This window comes from Fringilla coelebs (genome assembly GCF_963513975.1).
Source record: "Fringilla coelebs genome assembly, chromosome: 1".
NCBI classification, from domain to species: Eukaryota; Metazoa; Chordata; class Aves; order Passeriformes; family Fringillidae; genus Fringilla; species Fringilla coelebs.
Window position 1 is genome coordinate 79296199 of NC_140028.1, and position 18615 is coordinate 79314813.

Genomic DNA, 18615 nt, shown 5'->3' on the forward strand with positions numbered 1-18615 from the left:
GAAATATTAACAATAGAATTTCCCTGAAATATAGTAATAACAGGAAGAGATATGGGTCATCTTCTGTCACAGTAATGCCAGGTGGAGATATAGATAATTTTAGGTCTTAGTTTTCTGAAAGTAATTAGTAAAAAAAAAAAAAACAAACTTTATATTGGTTCTAGTTGTTTTTATGAATCAGGGGAGGGTCACAGACTTTGGACTTGAAATTATCTTTTCCCTGGTCTCATTTGGCTCCTTATCCATCTGGAACTGATGCCTTTAAAGGAAATGAATGATGCTTCTCTCCAGAACTGCACCATGATATAGTGCTAGAATCTACTACAGCTTCTTTTCAAACGTAATCCCCCTCATGCTCAGTACACACCTTAGGTTATGCCAGTCTCTAATGAAGAAGAGAGTTAAAAAATCTCTTTGTTTTGCCCCTTGTTTTTCTTTTTAAAACTCTGTGACTCTTCTTCTTTACTGAAGGACTAATGAGGGAAAAGTAGATGATCAGAATGAATAAACAAGCTGATTTTACCAGTACATACTGGTTTCTCAAAACAAATTTATTTTAATAGAAGGTTTCATTTATTCATATGTTTTTATCTTTGCAGGTTCTACTTCCTTCATTGTGCATGAAAAATCCCACAATAGTTATGAAAGTGATGAAACACTCAGAATTCATAAAGTAAATGGTCCTGACTAACTCAAACTGGATCCTGCTGAAATTACATTAAAGTTTCTTATCACTTTAGGATTCTACTTTCTTTAACATCAGCAGAGGAATATCAAGGTGCCAACAGGGACAAGGGCCTGAAAATATTCAGTTAGGCTGTGAATGGCTCGTTTGTGCTTATCTGAACTGAACTGAACCTATTTGAGGTACATTCACTGGAAAAAATAAAGCTGAACTAATGATAGAATGAAACACTGGACATTTTTTCAAGCTATACAACAATATTTTATTGCTACATTATTTTAATATTTTTTCCCTGTAATAAGACTGCAAAAAAAAAAAAAAAAAAAACCAAGACCAAAACATTATTCAGCTTTCACTACTTTAAAAATAAAAATTAATTTGTATTCAACTTCCAGTGGCAGCCTGAGTTGCTGTTAATTCATTTCACAGCATTTGGGTGCTAGGAAAAAAATAGACTGCTTCCCTCTCCTGACATTTTACTTTTAAACATAAAATGTTTTTCCTTTAATATCTTATGTAAGATAATTGTGCATTAACTGGCTTAGATTTATATAAATAGCTGACAGTGGCCAGGAGTAGTTATTTTCAGTGGGCTTAAAGAGATTTTATCTGCACATATGAATGTTGATTGCTATTGCTTTTACTTACATTAATTAAATTAAGGGATGTGATCACAGAAATATTTTGTTTTCATTGAAATGGACAGACCGGACAAATAGCTACAAAGCTGAATCGTAACTGTGCCAATTCTTGAAAGCTCTGTAGGTTGATTTGTTTTTCCTTACATAAAAAGTTTGAGAAAGGTTTCCTGTGTTTTTCAGTTACAGGTATTCAAACTTACTCTCAATTCTGGTTTTAGGCACCTTCAATGAAGCTTACTGGCATTCATTTTAACAGGGTTAAGGCATTCTTTGTGTGGTTTGTAACATGATGTACTTGATGCTGAAAGAAATAGCATCCTTCTGTAACAAGCATAATCAGGCAGGTTTGTAGCTCTGGAACTACAAAGATTTGAATTTAGAAAGCAGAGACACAGGACTGTTTGCACACTGTCTCAGTCAAAAACCAGTTTCAGTTTGCAAGCATGTTTTACATCAGCAGAAATGTGTAATGAATCAAAGGTAGAAGACTAGAGCACTTTATAAGAGCAATTTCACATTAGGTATTTGATTTTATTCTGACAGTTCTTAAGAGTAGGGGTAAGGCCTATGGTAATAGTCAGAACATGCCTGTGAATAAATATGACAGCACTAAGCCATGTTCTTGTTTGAGGGTTTCTTAATGTGTTATCCCAAAGGAATAAATACTGGAAAGATTGCTAAATCTACTTTTAAGAATATTTACAACTTATTATTCAATCATGTTTTTACCCTATGAACTGGAATTTTTGGGAAATAGAATTTGTTTTTAATGTCTCTGCTGATAAAAAAACCTTTCTTTAAGTGTTTTATAGTTGAAGGTTTGGGGTAAATTTTTTCTATTTTCCTATACGGCTGATATGAACTCTGAAGTTTTACTAATATTAATATTAATAGAAGATTCTATTTTTTTCAGGAAAAAATAATCTGGCAGGCCCTTATTTACAGTAAACAAACAAAAACCCAATTTTTCCTTGCATTTTAAATTAGCTAAAACTAAAAGGGAATCTTAGACCAGTCACATTTTCTAATTTTATGTATGAAATGGTTCCTTACACATTACAATACAGGTATAACTGAATTTTTAAGGAAAAGTCTGATAAACTTTATCATATAATAATGGGAATAATATTCAAACTTATTATTAGTTAACAAAATAAAGCTGTAAAGGCAACTCAGAAAATACTGTTATTGAGGCTGTGCTTATTTCTCTATTTTATGTGTGTCTTATAGGTGAGTTTTGATCATGTGGTGGTTTTTTAGGTTTCTTTTTCTCTGCTGAAGGAAAGCTGGCTTGCACTTCATAAGTAACTATTGACTTTGTCCAATGAGTAGCCAAATATTTAATTCACCTTATTCTCCTTAGAAGGGGCTATCAAGTATTTTGCTTTGTATTGGTTGTTTTTTGTTTGTTTGTTTTTGGGGGGGATTTGTTTGGGTTTTTGTTTGTTTGTTTTGGCATTTCTATTGTGCTTGCCACTATAGAAGACCAGCACTTGACAATTAATTGAACAATAAAAATCCTCATGGTCTAAAAGGCTTATTTATATGTCTTTTACAAATAAGCCTTGAGGAATAGCTACTAAAGTAAGAAAATACTTCCCAGATGAGATATGTAACTGTGAATTCTTGGTTTGAAGGACTGAAAGTTTTGCCACAAGCTTGGAGCTCAGAAATTCAAAACTATATAGGTTATGGTTCTAAATATTTATTTTATTTTAGGACTCTCCAGTAGAAGTAGAAATAGAAGACTGGTTCCTTGGGAAGTGGTATTTTGTTGAAATATTTTTACTACAAATGACAATCTCTGTATGAAATGAGGCAAATCTCTACAGGAAATAGTCCTTTTACAGTAGCCTCTAAGTATTCCCAAAACAAGTTTACCCAGTGTGGAACTGAGGAAAATAGAGCAAGCAGAACTAAAATAGGGGAGCACAAGAGTAACCATAGTACTTGGAGTACATGGAAATTTGCAATAAGGAAGAAAATTTTTCTCTCTAAGTGCACTACTATGGAAGAAGGACAGACTGAGGCCTTAGCTACAAAGGAAGACCTTTTTTACAAGAACTGTTTTTTAGATTATATAATTAAAGGTCAGAAGACAACCTTCATTATATTCTTTTTTTTTCTGTCATCCAGCCTCATTTGTGCCAAGGCTGCTCAGGTCACTGTTTTGAGCTGGTGATGCAGGAAGGTTTATATATCTTTAGTAAAATTGTGCAGAGCAGTTTCCTTAAGTTTCTCTGCTGGGAGTGTCATTCAAAAAGGTTACTGTGACATTTCCAAAACTGTGTCTTATTAATAGGAATGAAACATGTTTGTTTCCCTTTTCATGCATCAATATTTTATACATGCTTATCTATGTTGTGATATGTTTCTCTAGAACATTAATACATACTTGTATATATATATATGGAATATTGATGCTAGAAATAGTATTTTCTTTGGGTTATATTTTCTTTGAATTTAACATAAAGAGTAGTAAGCAAAACTGCTTCTCAAACATGAATAATTTGGAGGAGAGAAAGAAGTTGGGCAACAATTTCCTTCCAATAATAGTATTCAGCTCAGTCTCTGAGTTATGAACAAGGTTTACCAACTTCCGTTACTAAATAAAGTGATGCTTAGGGCAGCTAAATTAAATATAATATCCTTGGCTATGTCTGATGGAATTTCATGCAGAGGGAAATATTTTAAATTGCAATTTATATATAATCTCATTAAACCGAGTGTTTGCTATCTGTTATGCCAGCCATGTTTTAGAAAAGCAAACACTAAATTTTCTTTGAACAAACTTATATTTTGGCCTCACTTGTATTAAAGTGCAACTGTAGTGAAGGGAAGGTGAGTGTAGCTGAATAAAGGTAAAATAGAGCTTTTCTGTCAATGCCAGCCAACATTTTCCTGGTCTGCTTCTCTTCTGCATGCTGTTAAAACACTTTCTGGCATGAAAATTTAGCAGCAGTTAGAGATATATTGAAAGAATGTCAAGGAATTTTGATCCATTTGATCCATTGAGAATTATATGGTGGGATTTGTTTCTGGGGAGAGAGGGAAGGCCATAAAAATGAGAACATATTAATCATTGTAACAGAAATCCAAAAGTCTAGGTCATCAAAGCCTGTTTTTGATGGTGGCCAGCTGTGGGTGGTTAGGAAGAGTGAAAGCATAAAGTAAGCATGTAGTGATAATTATATATAGCAGTTTCTTCTATGATCACTGGCAGTGTAAAATTGTGGGGCTTCTTGATTGATTATAACTTACGTGGAGGGGCTTTTGAAACATTTCCTTCAACAATTTTGTAATCCATTTAAACAGCTGGCATGTACAAAATCTTGCAGCAAGGAAATCCACAGTTTAAGTGTGTTTCGTATCTAAAAAAGAACCTCTTTTTCTTCTTGAACCTGTTTTTTTGTTTTGTTTTGTTTTTATTATAAGATTCATGATTCTGTTATTGAAAAATACAGTGAATATTAGATCCTCCATATCATTAATGTTTTCATAGACATCTATTTCCTATCAGCTGGAATATCCCAGCCTGCCTTGTTCTTTATAGAGAAACCATTTTCTGACTTTGATCATCTCTTGTCCTCTTTATTTTCGCTAGATGGAGAATGCCTTGTCGGAGGGAAGACACGCTAATGACAACAATAAAACCTTCACGATAAGGACATGACAGTAGCATAGCATTTTTTCTTTTTTTCCTAATAATTCTTTACATATTATTTCCTTTATTTACTTAACACTGAAGTAAGACTTTCCCACAATTAGCTATTATAACTACAAGATCTCATTTGTGAATAATTATGTTGTACCACTTCATCAGTTCACTTTCTTTTGAATGGCCTTTTTATTTACTGGTCTTAATGACAATCTCAAATAAGCTCTCATACCAATTATTCATTTCCTTTACCAGATCAAAAGATCAGATCTAGAAGAATTCCACTTTTGTCCATCCTCTATTAGGATTATTGAATATTTAATAATTTTTCGTATTTTGTTGAGGAGAAGATTTTCTAGATTAATTTCTCTAGAAATGTTGATGATAGACCCTGTCAAATACGTTCTGGAAAGCTCAGCAGATTATGAAATCTGAAGCTCCTTCTACAGATGTAAGTAGTGTAATTGATTCATAGCATGCAAATGAAATTCCTGTCAGTGGCTAAATCTTAATTTCTGACCTTGTGAACAAGCAGAATTCCACACTATCCAGAAGCCAGCCAAAATTAAGAAAGTTCATTGATTCGGTAATGTTTTATGATTCTGAAATGAGTAGGATGAGACAAACAACAGCAACATGCAATATGAAGGAGATATTTCTTATGCACCTAGGTTAAATACACTAAAGTTCCTCAGTAAATTAAAGTTTTTCAAGAGTGTCATAACTTTCAAATCTTTTCAGGTGTTACTGATTATTAAATTTGTATTTTCTGTACTTACTGTGACTGAAAAGCAAGGCATGCTAACTGTTTGGAACATAAAAGATACTTTCTAGATTCAGCTACTGACTTTCCTCTGACCTTTTAGTGAATATAATAAATTAGAATTTGTTCTCCTTCCTTCAAAAAGTTTTGGTAGAAGTTTCCCCACACAGTTGCTAGACATGGGTGCAAAAATATTTATAAAATGCTTACCTTCCAAAACTTAATATTCAAACAAAATACCATTTAACAAACATTAATGGAAATGGACAAAATTATTTTGCCAAATACAAGTTCAAAATTTATATGATTTCTGGTTTGTAGTCAAAAAATAAAGGAATATTTCATATTTCTTTTCAAATATATTTTTAGTTTGTCCTTGTTGACTAGGGTTTATATCAAACTAAAGACAATGAATTTTGTCAAAAAGTAAATGCTTCTTTTGATGTTTTGGGCGGGGGGGAAACTCAAGAGAAACTGACATTCTGAAAAAAATTTGATTTAAAAGCTGTCATTTTGATCTAATGGTTGATTATATTCTTTTAAAATGGAAAGAAAAGTAGCCGTGAAGAAAGGAAAAGAAAAGAATTTTAAAAATTCTGTCTGGCTTATTGTATTTGTAAATTCCCATGTTATTAGTTCTATCTTCTGTCATGTAGAAAGTGACTTTTCATCCAGCTTAACCATATTAGAATATAGTTTAAATAAGCCTCTGAAAAGCTTGAGAGACAATAGAGAAGCCCAGAATATTTTGTTGGAAAAATAAAAGTTGTATTCACATGTCTCCTTGTATTTCCAATTATCTCCTTATGTTTACTATTTATAGGATGACTTTGAACATAATAGATAACACTGTTATGAATAAGTGAAATTGTTTTAGAACATCTATTTGTGCATCTTGCTATGAACAGATTACAGCTGAGTGATTTCTGTGCTGTTCAAGTGAGCCTGATAATGATAACACAGTGTTTGAAGGCTTCTGGTTATTTTTATTTCCTGGTCTCTAGTTCAACTTACTTGACACAAAGTAAGGAAACCTAAACTTCTTATATTCTTATATAACCTGTATGTTACTAACTAGCTTCCTGAAAGGTTCATTGTATTTTGTTTTGGAGTTTTTTGTTGTTTGTTTGTTTGTTTGTTTTTATTTTGAGTAGTTAGTGATGGGCCAAAAGAGTGGTTGCTTTTTATTTAATATTGGATAAACTTAGAGAAACACTGTCAAAAATTTTAATTCTGATAGAATAAGGGCAAACCAGTCTGAAGCAACCTGGAGAAATAATTGAGTTTAATTTTCTCCATCATTCATGATGATTCTTGTGAGTCCCTTCCAACTCAGAATACTCTGTTATTAGCATAACGAGCAGCTCTGTAGCCATTAACAAGTATTTATGTAGCTTACCCAGTAGGAGCAAATTATAGTAACAAGTTTGAAGGCAAATAATGTGGCAAAATTGGTTCTCTTTCTTCCAACCTTGTGTCACAGCACAGGAAGAATTTAAGAAGTAGTAGGAACATGAAACTCAAAGGCAACAGAGTCACACTGGACAATGAGTGAGAGGAATGAAGGGTAAACTTGACAGACAGTAATGGAATTGATAAATAGTTTGGCCTGGGAATATTATTACATATGATTGAAGGAGAAGTGATGGAAATATGATATTCTGTAAGAGTGAATGAAAGAAAAACATCTGCATACACAGAGATGAAAGCTGGTGGATATTACTTGATCTTTGCAACATGAGGATTTTGTTGGTTTAAGTGCTTGTTTTGTACTCTGTTTTTTTTTTTTACTCTCCTTAGGCTGTTCCTCCTATCAACCACTTTCCTGGAGGCCCTATGAAATATTACCCTTTACATTGTTGTCACTAACATAAGATCTTGTGAACATCTGCTTCCATAAAATCCCTTTAAATATCCTTTTTTTTTTGCAACAGACTAAGAATTCACTGTCAGTTGCATGTCCAGTGGCTACAATTGTTTTTGTATGCTTCTGACTTTTTAAACATTCACAAGGCTGAGTCCTAGTATGTACTCAGTTAAATACATTGCATGTCACTGATCTCAGTGTTGCTGTAGACAAAATTAGTTTTGGAAGAGTGTCTTTTGTCCATTTATATACTTAATGGCTGGATATTATTTGTTTGTTTCTTCTTACTTCATGCTGTTGAGGGACTAATGGGGATTTGGAAGAAAAAAATTACGTCCTGTTCACTAAGTGATCATAAAGAAGATCAACTGTTTGCATCACCTGTAAGTCTTTTAACAAGCTTTTTAATGCTGATTATGTAAGACATGTCTTAATATGCTTAGATTCATATTCTAGTAAGGAATATAAAAAAACATTAGTTAATAAAAGTACATTGATTGAAATGAAGAAAAATCCATAATATTCACAGTTTGTTAATAGATCAAATAGTTAACTTGATATCAGGTCAATAAAAAATTTGGTCTCCATTGCACCAAAATAGATTGCTTAATAGTAGTGTATTCAGCTTTCAACTTCACTGGGTCTTATCAGCCCATTAAGGAGAAGAAATACCCAACTAAAAGAGAATGCAGCATTCCACTTTTCAAAGGACTAATATATTTCCAATATCTCTCGGTGTTATGCCAATAATGAGCTAAGAGAAAGTGAGGAGGAATAAACCTTCAGGTGTTTTTCTCCCACAGTAGCTAATACAGACCTTTTAACATACTGCTTTGGCTCTGAAACTATTTCATCTCAGCAGCATTTCAAAATTGTCTTCAGTGCTTGTCTAGTACAAAACTTGCATAACCTAAAGATTAAGGGAAAAGAAGAGGCATTTTAAAATGATTTTGGATACCTACTCTGTTTTGTGATAGATAAGGTATAATTTTGGTTACAGTTGACTAGTTGCTCAGGTTTCTTTTTACCAGACTTGAGAAAAAATAGAGGGGAGGGGATGCTAGTTTTTTGTGACACTTTTTCAGTCTTCAGATTGACAGCTTTAAAAGCGGTTGAAAAACAACACATAGTGCTTGTCCGCAAATGATTTGTCTTTGGAAAAATAGAGCTTAAAAAGGTTTGAGCATCTTTTTACGCTTTATCTGTTGCACTTACAGATCACTTCTGATGATGTAAGTCTGATTCAAAATAGAGAACTATAGAACAAATAAACTGAGATTTTAAACTAATGTTATATGTTTGGATAAATAAATTGTGCCAGCATGTTTTTATAATAAGGCTATTTGAGGTGACAAAAGATAGTAATTCATCTTTCTAGACTAGGATATGATTAGTTTAGTTAAAAAATAAAACCAAAAAATTCTCACAAACATTGAACTGTAGAAAGTAGCACTTTTGAGCAAGCAAGTAATTGTATAACTTGCTCCTGTCTCAGGGATTATAAGCACTTCAGACTGTGTTGTATGTATGGAGAATACTTCAGCACAGAAGCATTAGCAGTTGGTTGTGATGTCACTGGAGAAATTCCATGTTCTCTTCAAGCTTGAAACTCATGGCCAGAACAGGCAGGCAAGCATTAACATAGTTGTAAAAACTGGTTTATTTTTTAAAAATAAATACAAAAATATAAATATAAAACATTGGCAGATAGAATTTGATGAAATGAAGTTGCACAAACTTTTTTTTAATCCAGCTGCATATTACACTTATTAACACCACGTGTACATTTTGTTTTATTTTAATGTACAGAACAGGACATATTGGATTTTTTTCTTCTTCGCCATCTTAAAAGCTGCACTTGCAGGAATAGGACATGTACCTAACAGAAGCGGCTTGTACATGAGGTTGCTTAAGGGATTATCACCCTGTTCAAATTTCTGAAGGTAAGATATTTTTTATTTTACTTACTAAAATGTACAACACTGAATTTCCATAGCTTTGGCTCTTGGAAGTTTGATTAAATAAAATGTTGTATATATTCCAAGTGGCATCCTACTAGAAAGAATGAATGACATTAATGGACAAGTTTAAAACAAATTTTAAAAGGAAACCATTGTGCTGAGTGGCAGGAAAATTTTCCTGAATGTTTAATACTGTTGAGTGCAGAAGGTGTCTGTAAAATTACTTCCGCTCAAAGGAAAAGAAAAAGTAGCCTACTGTAGGTTAAGAAGTGTCTTTGTCACTTTCTCCTCCACCGTACATCTCAGCTAGCTTATTAAACCGAGGGCCCCACTCTCGGAGGTAATCATAGTTTTGGTCTCCTTCGGTAGTACCTGACTCCAAGGAGCTCAAGGATTCAGCTATGGAATCGTTTCCTTCATAGGCATAGGTTGCAAGCGAGTCATACGGCGGCGCGGAGGGATCAGTGTCGTGCTCTTTTAGCCTTTGGTTAATGAAATCTCGGACATCCGTGTTGTCTGGTGCCGAAGGAGTCCTCCGTGGCACAAATAACGTTTCAGGGATAATGTCTCGCCGAAGCTTCTTGTCTTCGATAGCTGCGGGATTCCTCAGTGTGCCGATATCAAAGGCTTGGGTGTCTTCCTCTCCACCGCCTTCGTCATTGTAACTCACAATGTTGTCTCTGATGTCCTCTTTAGAGAGGATCAAAGGCTCCTTCTTTCGTTGCCTCTTCAGAGCAGCAAATAGCACCACTATAACTTAAAGAGGGAAACAAAGAATGGGTAAAGATATCTATTTAACAATTTCTTAGCAGCAAATCCACTGGGCGCAAGAACGACATTTCAGCTACATTTCACCAACTCATTTTTTTTGATAACTGGATAAACACCTCTATCTGTATAATGGTAGCACAATAAAGTCTATATCAAAAACCTATTTTGCACACATTGTGTGCTCTGCTTTACAGGACCATGAGCTTGTCTGCATGCTCCTTCTGTAGCTGTAATGAGCTTTAAAATAGCCAGGTCTATTCTGAAGATATTTTTCCTTTTTCAAACTCAAAGGATATTGTTAAAAAGTGGGTTTGAGTTGAATTATAGGTCATTAAGTGCTATTCTGAAAACCACAAAATGGAGGTTTTACAAAATTTCCCTCTTTTTTTATTACAGCACTGAAACCAGTGGATTGACAGGGCTTTGATGTAGTAAAATTGCTGCTTACTCGTATATGTGAAATATATACTGCATATTGATTTTTAGCAGTTATTTAAATGAAAAAGAGACTTTTCCTCAAAAAAATTTAAAATGAAAGACATGAAAGCAATTTTTGATTATACTATTCATCCTCTCTGAACTTTCTTTTTTGGGCAACTCAACGAAAGAACATAAATGAGCTTCTGGGTGCACAATGATAGTTTAACAGTCTGGGATTCAATTTATATTTACAGTGTTAAATTAGCAGATAACGAGGGTTCGCCTTTGTTTTTTTCCTTTTTATTTTAAGCTGCAGTTATATTCTTCTCGCAAAATCCAGGATCGTTAACTCTACCAACCTGCATAATTTTGTGCAAATGAGTCAGGCCTTAAATATTTGTTCCTGGGTAGGGGAAGACGTGTTTTTCTTCTTACCTAGCAGGATAATGATGCAGAGGAGAATGGCCACCAGTGCCCCCGTGCTGAGGCCGGCAGGGAGCAGCAAGGCCTCGGCGCTGCAGGACTGCATGTTCCCCCGGCTGTCACAGGCACACACCCGGATGGTCAGCGTGCCCGTGCTGCTCTGGATCGGGTAGTCGTTGTCCGAGATCACCACTGGGAGAAGGTAAGTGCTTATTTCATGTCGACTAAAGCCATTCCTCCTCGTCAAAATCCTGGCAGTGTTATCTAGATCGATTAAAAGATACCATTGTAGGCTATACAAACAGAAACCATATCACTTATAGTAGATGCAAATTATCATGTTTTATATGACTTCAAAATAGATCCTGATATCATAGTGATATCTCTGCTTTTCTAACAACATTCTCATTTGATCAGAAAGCTATTTATAAGTTTTTAGGTACATCTGGCCTGCTTCTCTGTGCCTCTGCACCACTCTGGTGTGTGATTTGAAAAGAGGATTTCTCAAAGCTTAAAATGTTTTATAGATTAATGCATGCAGTGCGTGACATAGTTACAGTTCAGGGTTGAAACCCTGAAATGCAGCAACCAACGGAGGAAAAAATACCTTCCACTTTGTGCAGTTCAACAAGAACTCTGTTCTAGATTCTTTCTATGGATCATCTGTGACAACACCCACAGGAATGCTGTCAACTCAGTATACGATTTGTTAAACCAAACCGCTTTCAACACACTGTAGAACAATGAATTTTGTACCTTAGCACACGAAGTAGGGCTTTTTTTGGATAGAAATTGTCTTAGGAATTCAGAAAATGGGAAAGATGGTAGGCATTCCTGCACATTTTTGAGAAGTTAACTTACTAAACTGTATCTGCAGCAGACAAATCTTAGTTGTGTGCAGGACACCAAAAGCTGTCCACAGAGTGGCCAGAGGGAAGGGAAGGAAGAGAAGGAACGAATAACAGGGAGATACTATTTCTTCTACTGTCAGATCCACAATGCTAGAGTGGCAGCCAACACCAGAGTTGATAACTGTTTCACCCAAATGAGAAAATACAGGTTTAATGTGCACTAAAAGGAAAATTTATTTTCATCATATTTGTGGGTTGTCTGAGCTATGTGGTTAGCTATCTTGATAGCTAATTTCAGGCAAAACTAAAAGAACGCATGTGCAAAAAGAAAGAAAATAATTGGAGATAATAAGTAAATATCAAGATCTATACCTCTCTGTACTCAGGGCCTAGTCACCAAGATATAACCTTTGTTTAAAATATTAAATCAAATATTTTTTCATGATGTGAAACACAAAGTTTTTCTTTCTTGCTTCCCTTCACTGGTTTTATGTTTTCTAATATTTTTTTTTCACTCAACATCAAAAATTAAGTGTCTTACAGATCTTTAAATACCTCTTCTGCAAAGGATTTTATAAGGTATGCAAAATATTTTATTTAATTACTTCACTTTCCCTACCATTACAGGCTTTTTTCCTGCTGTTGTTTGTAGTCTACTACATCCTGAAACATTCATCAGGAACAGAGGATTATTCCCTTTGCCTTTTATGCCTTTGATACATTTGAAGGCTGATACCACGTCCCCTCTCATTTATGTCTTCTGTAATCTAGAGTCCTCTCAATTAGTCATACTAATAATGAAAGCCAAAATTCATAGTCTCACTTCTCCCAACAGAAGCTTCTCAAAATTTTCTCTGATAAAGACAGATTGAGCAAGGATCAAAAGAAAAGCTAAAGTGGTTCTCAGAACCATTATTTTCATTAATGGTCAGAAAGAAGCAAAACAGAAGGCCAGGGGAATCAGAACGATGCCACAAAAGGCTCAAGTGAAAAATCTCAACTTGTCAGCTGAAAGCATTTTTGAAAGCTTTTTTTCTTTTGTAGTCAAGTATTTCATCTGCCTGTTACCCCAAGCCAACACTTCTGTGATTTTCTTTATAACTTTTTTTTTAATCACATTTTTGCTTTACCTACACAAGTGTTTACACATTTTTGCTTTACCCCCACTTGTATCTCCAAGTATAGAAGTCCTAAACCTCATTCAGGTAAAGTATTCTTGACAGCAGCAACCTTCACAACTTCTCTACATACTGATAGACATCAAAAGCAAATATATTTCAGGAATGTACCAAACAGAAAAGATAAAACTCCTTCCTTGGAACAGGTCTGAATTTTACCTTCATTATCCTGAACAGTGAAGTTAGGGTTAACGGCAGCTAAACTGAAGAAAAATTTTTGTCCACCGAGAGGGTCATCTTTGTCTACTGCACTTATGGTTTGAATAAGCTGCAGGAAAAAAAGCAAGCAAACAAACAAACAACAACAAAAAGACCAAATACACCTAGGTTTTTGATAGAGCTGTCTGATCAAAGAAGATGAAAAGCATTGGAATAACTTAGCATTCACACATACAGAATATTTATTCTGTAAAATATAAAAACTAAACAAATGTTCAACAAGTGTCTTATATATGTTTTTTTTGAAAAAGAACATCTGTATTTTTCATATGATAGTACATGTGCACCTATATTTTTGTAGTTACATAGTGGACAAAACTTGCCAAAAATAGTTTTAGCTGTAGCTGGTAGTTTTTATACTTCATCTTTGATTCATCGTTTTAAATTCAAATCAACACCTAAGACAGTAATGCGCATGAAGTTTTCTATTTTTGTTATAAAAACATAATTTTATCAAAAAGATTTTTGTTAAAGGGAACTGAATGTTTCAAATTACATTTCAATATTAAAGCATTTTTTCTTAAACATGATTTTTCTATTTATTAGTATAGGAGAACACACCAACATGATTCCTGAGATTAAAAATGCCAGTTATATTTTATACATATTTCTACTAATTGTAGCACACCCTAGAGTTGCACAAGTTTGGAGCGGGATGAGAATCAGGTGTCATAATTCTGGGAGTAGGATGCACCAGGTCAGTTCCATAGTCAGACTCAGAGCTTTCTGCAATGCCTACAACAAATTTTGGCTATTTTTGGGGACAGTAATGGCAACCCCAGTACTTCTTTACCTGTCAGGCAAGTGAATATGTGGCTTTTTCAGTGAAATTTCTACACCTAAGAGTGGCAAAATATTGTTTCCCAAGCAAAATGAATTTTTTCTACTTTTGTTTTTTTACTTTATTGCCTAATTTCAGGCTGGGGCTTCTTTTATACTATGGCATATAAAGTGAATTTAAGTCTGGATTTTTGTGCATGCAATGCTTGAAGGTTCAGTTATGTTCTTAAGTTTAACTTCCAAATATAGATTATCTTTAGTCTAGATCATTTTTATTCTTCATTTCTTATCCATCATTTTAAATTGCACTGCTCTTTCAACCATGGAATTACATCCAATTTTTAAGACTATTCCTTCCCTGTGGTGTACTTGTTAAACCCAGTTTGTTTTTCCTCTTCCAGTTCTTCCAAATACAGCCATTTCTCTTCATATCACAGCTTTTGTCAGGTCTGATCATCTTTCACATCAACAACTGCAGTGCACTCCTGTTTGCCTTAAAAAACGCATGACTAACTCCCAACTTCTCTGTTGTCCATCCAGAAAATAGCAGTAAATATCTTGATGATGCAAGGATGGGATTTCTTTTAATATAGCAGCTTCCTTGCTTTTTCAACAGGAGTTTTGTCTTTCTGTAAATCTGTTTTCTTACATAATCCTCCAATAACTTTCTATATGAATAAAACTGATAATGCAAGCATAGGATATTATTTGTTTTTGAAGAATGAATATTTTAATTATTTAGTAAGTAGTTAGCATATGAATTTTCATAGATGTTTACAAAATGAATTTAAAAAAACCCACTAGTTTATTTTACTTAACAACTAGAGACCATGAATATGGTCAATTGAAGGTGTTAGGCTATTGAAAATCAACTGATTTGCTGAGGTTTCATTATCATAGTTTTTTAATAGAAATATCTGAAAAATAGGAAGGGAAAATTGAAAGCTAGGAAGAAAACATCAGGGATTTTAGTTTTTCAATAGATATGAATTTGAGATATTTTTAGAAAGACACTTGGTGAATATAACAAGGACATTTCTGGAAATATGAAGATCCCAAAAGCCGTGTTTAAGCAAGATTATGGTGAGAAAAGGATATCCTTTTCCTGATAAGGATTGTTATAGGGGTCAAATGAGCAGATAACATGAAGAGCAGTATAAAAATAATTGGTTCAAGAAACTTAGTGTGTTTATATAATCTATACTGAATATATACCCCATGATTCACATTTTAAAATGTCTTTGAAAGAGAATCCATTATGAGCTAGACCTATTTACATAACATTTGACCATGTGAAAAGGGATGTATGGACTAGTTAAAATGAAGGCTAATAACAGCACGATAATAACAAGCCATTTAAATATCACAGTGGACTTGAAAAAGGTGAGGCTGTCCCAGTGCCGGGGCCGTGCCGGGGCCGTGCCGGGGCCGTGCCGGGGCTGTCCCAGTGCCGGGGCCGTGCCGGGGCCGTGCCGGGGCCGTGCCGGGGCCGTGCCGGGGCCGTGCCGGGGCCGTGCCCGGGCCGGCCCCAGGCGGTGCCGGCGGCTGCAGCGGCCCCAGCGCAGGGCACGGCCGAGCCCCTCAGCCCCGGGGAAAGCCTGGGCAAGGGAGGGCAAAACGCTGCCCGGCAGGCAGGGCTGAGCCAGGGAAGGGAGCGAGAAACAGCCCTGCGAGCCCCGAGGGGACAGCGGGAGCAGGGACGGGAGAGACCCGGCAGGGATGGCCCTGCGGCCGGGAGAGAGCCCGGGCGGGGCTGGGCTTTCCCTGCGGAGATGAACGCGATCCCATGTCGCAGCAGATTTATTCTGGAGGAATGCAGTCCATGGGGAACTGCACACTGGGGCCGGGAAAAGTGTGAGGAGGAAGGGGTTTCCCGGAACAGAAAGTCAGTAGTGAAGGGGTGAAAGGTCAACCTGGGAAGAAGGGCAATATTAACGGAAGTTGTTTTAGTTCTTTCTCTCTCTCACGATCCTACCCCATGTTTTATGGACAGCATATTAAGTTACTTTTCCCCAAATTGAGTCTGTTTTGCCAGTGATGGTAATTTGTAAGTTTATCTTTGTCTCAGGCCTGTTATTTTTAATCTTTTCTCCCTCTATACTGTTGAGGGGGAAGGAAGTGGCTCGTTGGGCACTTGGCTGCCAACCAAGGTCAACTCCTGCCTTCTTTTCTTTTGGCAGATCATTTACAAATAGAGAAGAAGGGCCTCTCTTCTGACATCTACTATAAGGAAAATGAATATATAGAAAAGTTATACTCAGCTTCCATGCAAGATCTCTCTAAAGCAGGGTTGACTTCTGCTTTCTAAACAGATTCTTGTCTTTTACATTAGAGGATCTTTGGAGGCTGGCAGCTGAGCTGCCAGACATGTGACAGCTGGGAGCTGACAAAACCTGTGGGATTCCATCTGTCCAGATGCCCAGCTCCTGGCTCTTCTCACCTGGGGGCAGAGGACAGCTGAACTTCTTTGGTTGCAGAGCTGCAGCAGTCTGAGCATTTTGCTGCTTTATTTCCCTGAACTCCTATTGAGTCAGCCTTGTAGGTCACATGAATGCCTGTGTCCTCTTTATGCCATCACACCAAGACTGTCCTCATTTTTGGGGGGGGTCAAAAGAACAGCAACCACCAAAATAGCATTCTGCCAGGGGTGCTGCTTGTGTATAGCTTGAGCTTTTTGAGATAGGATATTTGCATCGCTTCTGAGTTCACGGTACGATCTGACATCAGCAGTAGTAGCAAGCAGGAAAACAAGCACAGGCCCTTTGAGTCATTCAGTCACATTTCTGTCTTGCTATATATTTGCATATATGTGTATGTTTGTATACATGGATTTATGTGCACCTCCCTAGGTATTGTATATAGTATGTGTATGCTTATATATATATGTATGTATAAAATTTAGGCTTCTGTACAAATGAAGTAAATGGGAAAGTATAATATTCATTGTAATATTTGTCTTTAGTAGATGGGAAATACTGAAATGAATGCCACAGAACCTGTGACTGATGAAGCATCATCAGTTTCAGTTACCTAATAGATATAAATTTCATGGATCAAATGTAATTATGAAAACCTGAAAGGGAAGAAAAATAGCAGAAATGTGGGAGGAATCAAGCTCGGAGAACCATGTTCAGTTTGGATTGATTACCTTCTCTCAGGACAGACTGAATTTGAAAAATAAAAAGTCTTATTTATGAGCTGCCAGTAAACAAGAAGAATATAATTACATTCAAATAGATTATTCATGTTATCCTGCATTACATTTTTTCTCTTCCTGTGAATTGTTTTCTTTATGCAATCATTTGCAACTCAGATTTCTTAAAAAATGTTTATATTTATGGCCTTCTCAATAACCTTGGCAGGTTTTTTCTTATAAAAACACTATTGAGCCCTATAACAATTTAAATAAGCATTTGTGGATGTGTAAACTTATTTAGCATCTCATTTATTAGTTATAAATGATTAGTACTATTTTATTCAACTTTTTAACTGACAGTCTATTCTGATCGTAAGCAATAAAACAATGCAATGTCAAAATACTTTTATATTTACTTTTAAATTATACTGACTTTTAAAGTCTTGATAGTGCAGAAAAAACTGTTCCTTAAAATACACTTACATGGAAATTTAACTGCTCTCTTAATATTTCCTGTGGGCTCTAGAACTAGTAACCTGCACAGAAAAAAATTCTGAAACCTCAGATAAGTAAAATTTGTGGATTCATGAATTTCTTTTTTTTTTTAAACACAGGATTTTATTTTTGTGAAGCTGGAAGAGGAAAATTCAATGTTGTTCTTCTACAAGTCTAAATCCTTATGTCATATTGAAAATTATTAAAACATTATTTTAGCATTTATAGTAGACACTTCAGCTGTCCAAAATTCTATAGTTTTAGTGATTTCTCTTTATCTAACACCTAGAATTCTCTTGCGACTGCCACAACAGACAAATGCACTTGCTTGGTACCTTCAGATATTTTATGCATTACAAATTTGGGCCTCAAATTCTTTGTTGTAAGTTCAAACTGATGTCACTTTGGAAGGAAGAATGGCAACCTGAATGTGAAATTTGCAACACAACCTGAATGCTATACCTGTGGGACTCCAGCAGTTAAGCTGGCACTTGTACCACATTTTATTCAAATGTACTGAAAGGGTTGCACTGAGGTACTACTGCTCCCATTTTAGAGGCTTTATTATTGGCTGATTATGCTCTGGGATGTGTAATAGGAAAAAAAAATTCAACAGTTCTAATAAGTGACTGCCTATTGGACATTAGGTATTAAGCAGTACAGTCATTTCACTTAAATTGAAGTACACATTGTGTAGCCTGGAAGAAACAAAAGAAAAAGAAACTCTTATGCTACCATTTTAAAAATGTATGTTTTCTTTACAGAAA

The 18615-nt window shown here is 35.4% G+C and overlaps 1 protein-coding gene across 1 annotated transcript in view; it reads right to left on the bottom strand.

Annotated features, from left to right (window-relative positions):
* Positions 1-9837: 9837 nt before the first annotated feature.
* CDH10 (cadherin 10) overlaps positions 9838-18615 on the bottom strand; it is a gene marked incomplete at both ends in the record, with an annotated part of 55731 nt that continues 46953 nt past the window's right edge. Inside the window, 3 exons of the mRNA XM_084223381.1 lie at positions 9838-10331; positions 11202-11453; positions 13378-13486. Of these exons, the coding sequence (XP_084079507.1) occupies positions 9838-10331; positions 11202-11453; positions 13378-13486 (855 nt within the window). The remainder of the gene's footprint in view (positions 10332-11201; positions 11454-13377; positions 13487-18615) is intronic.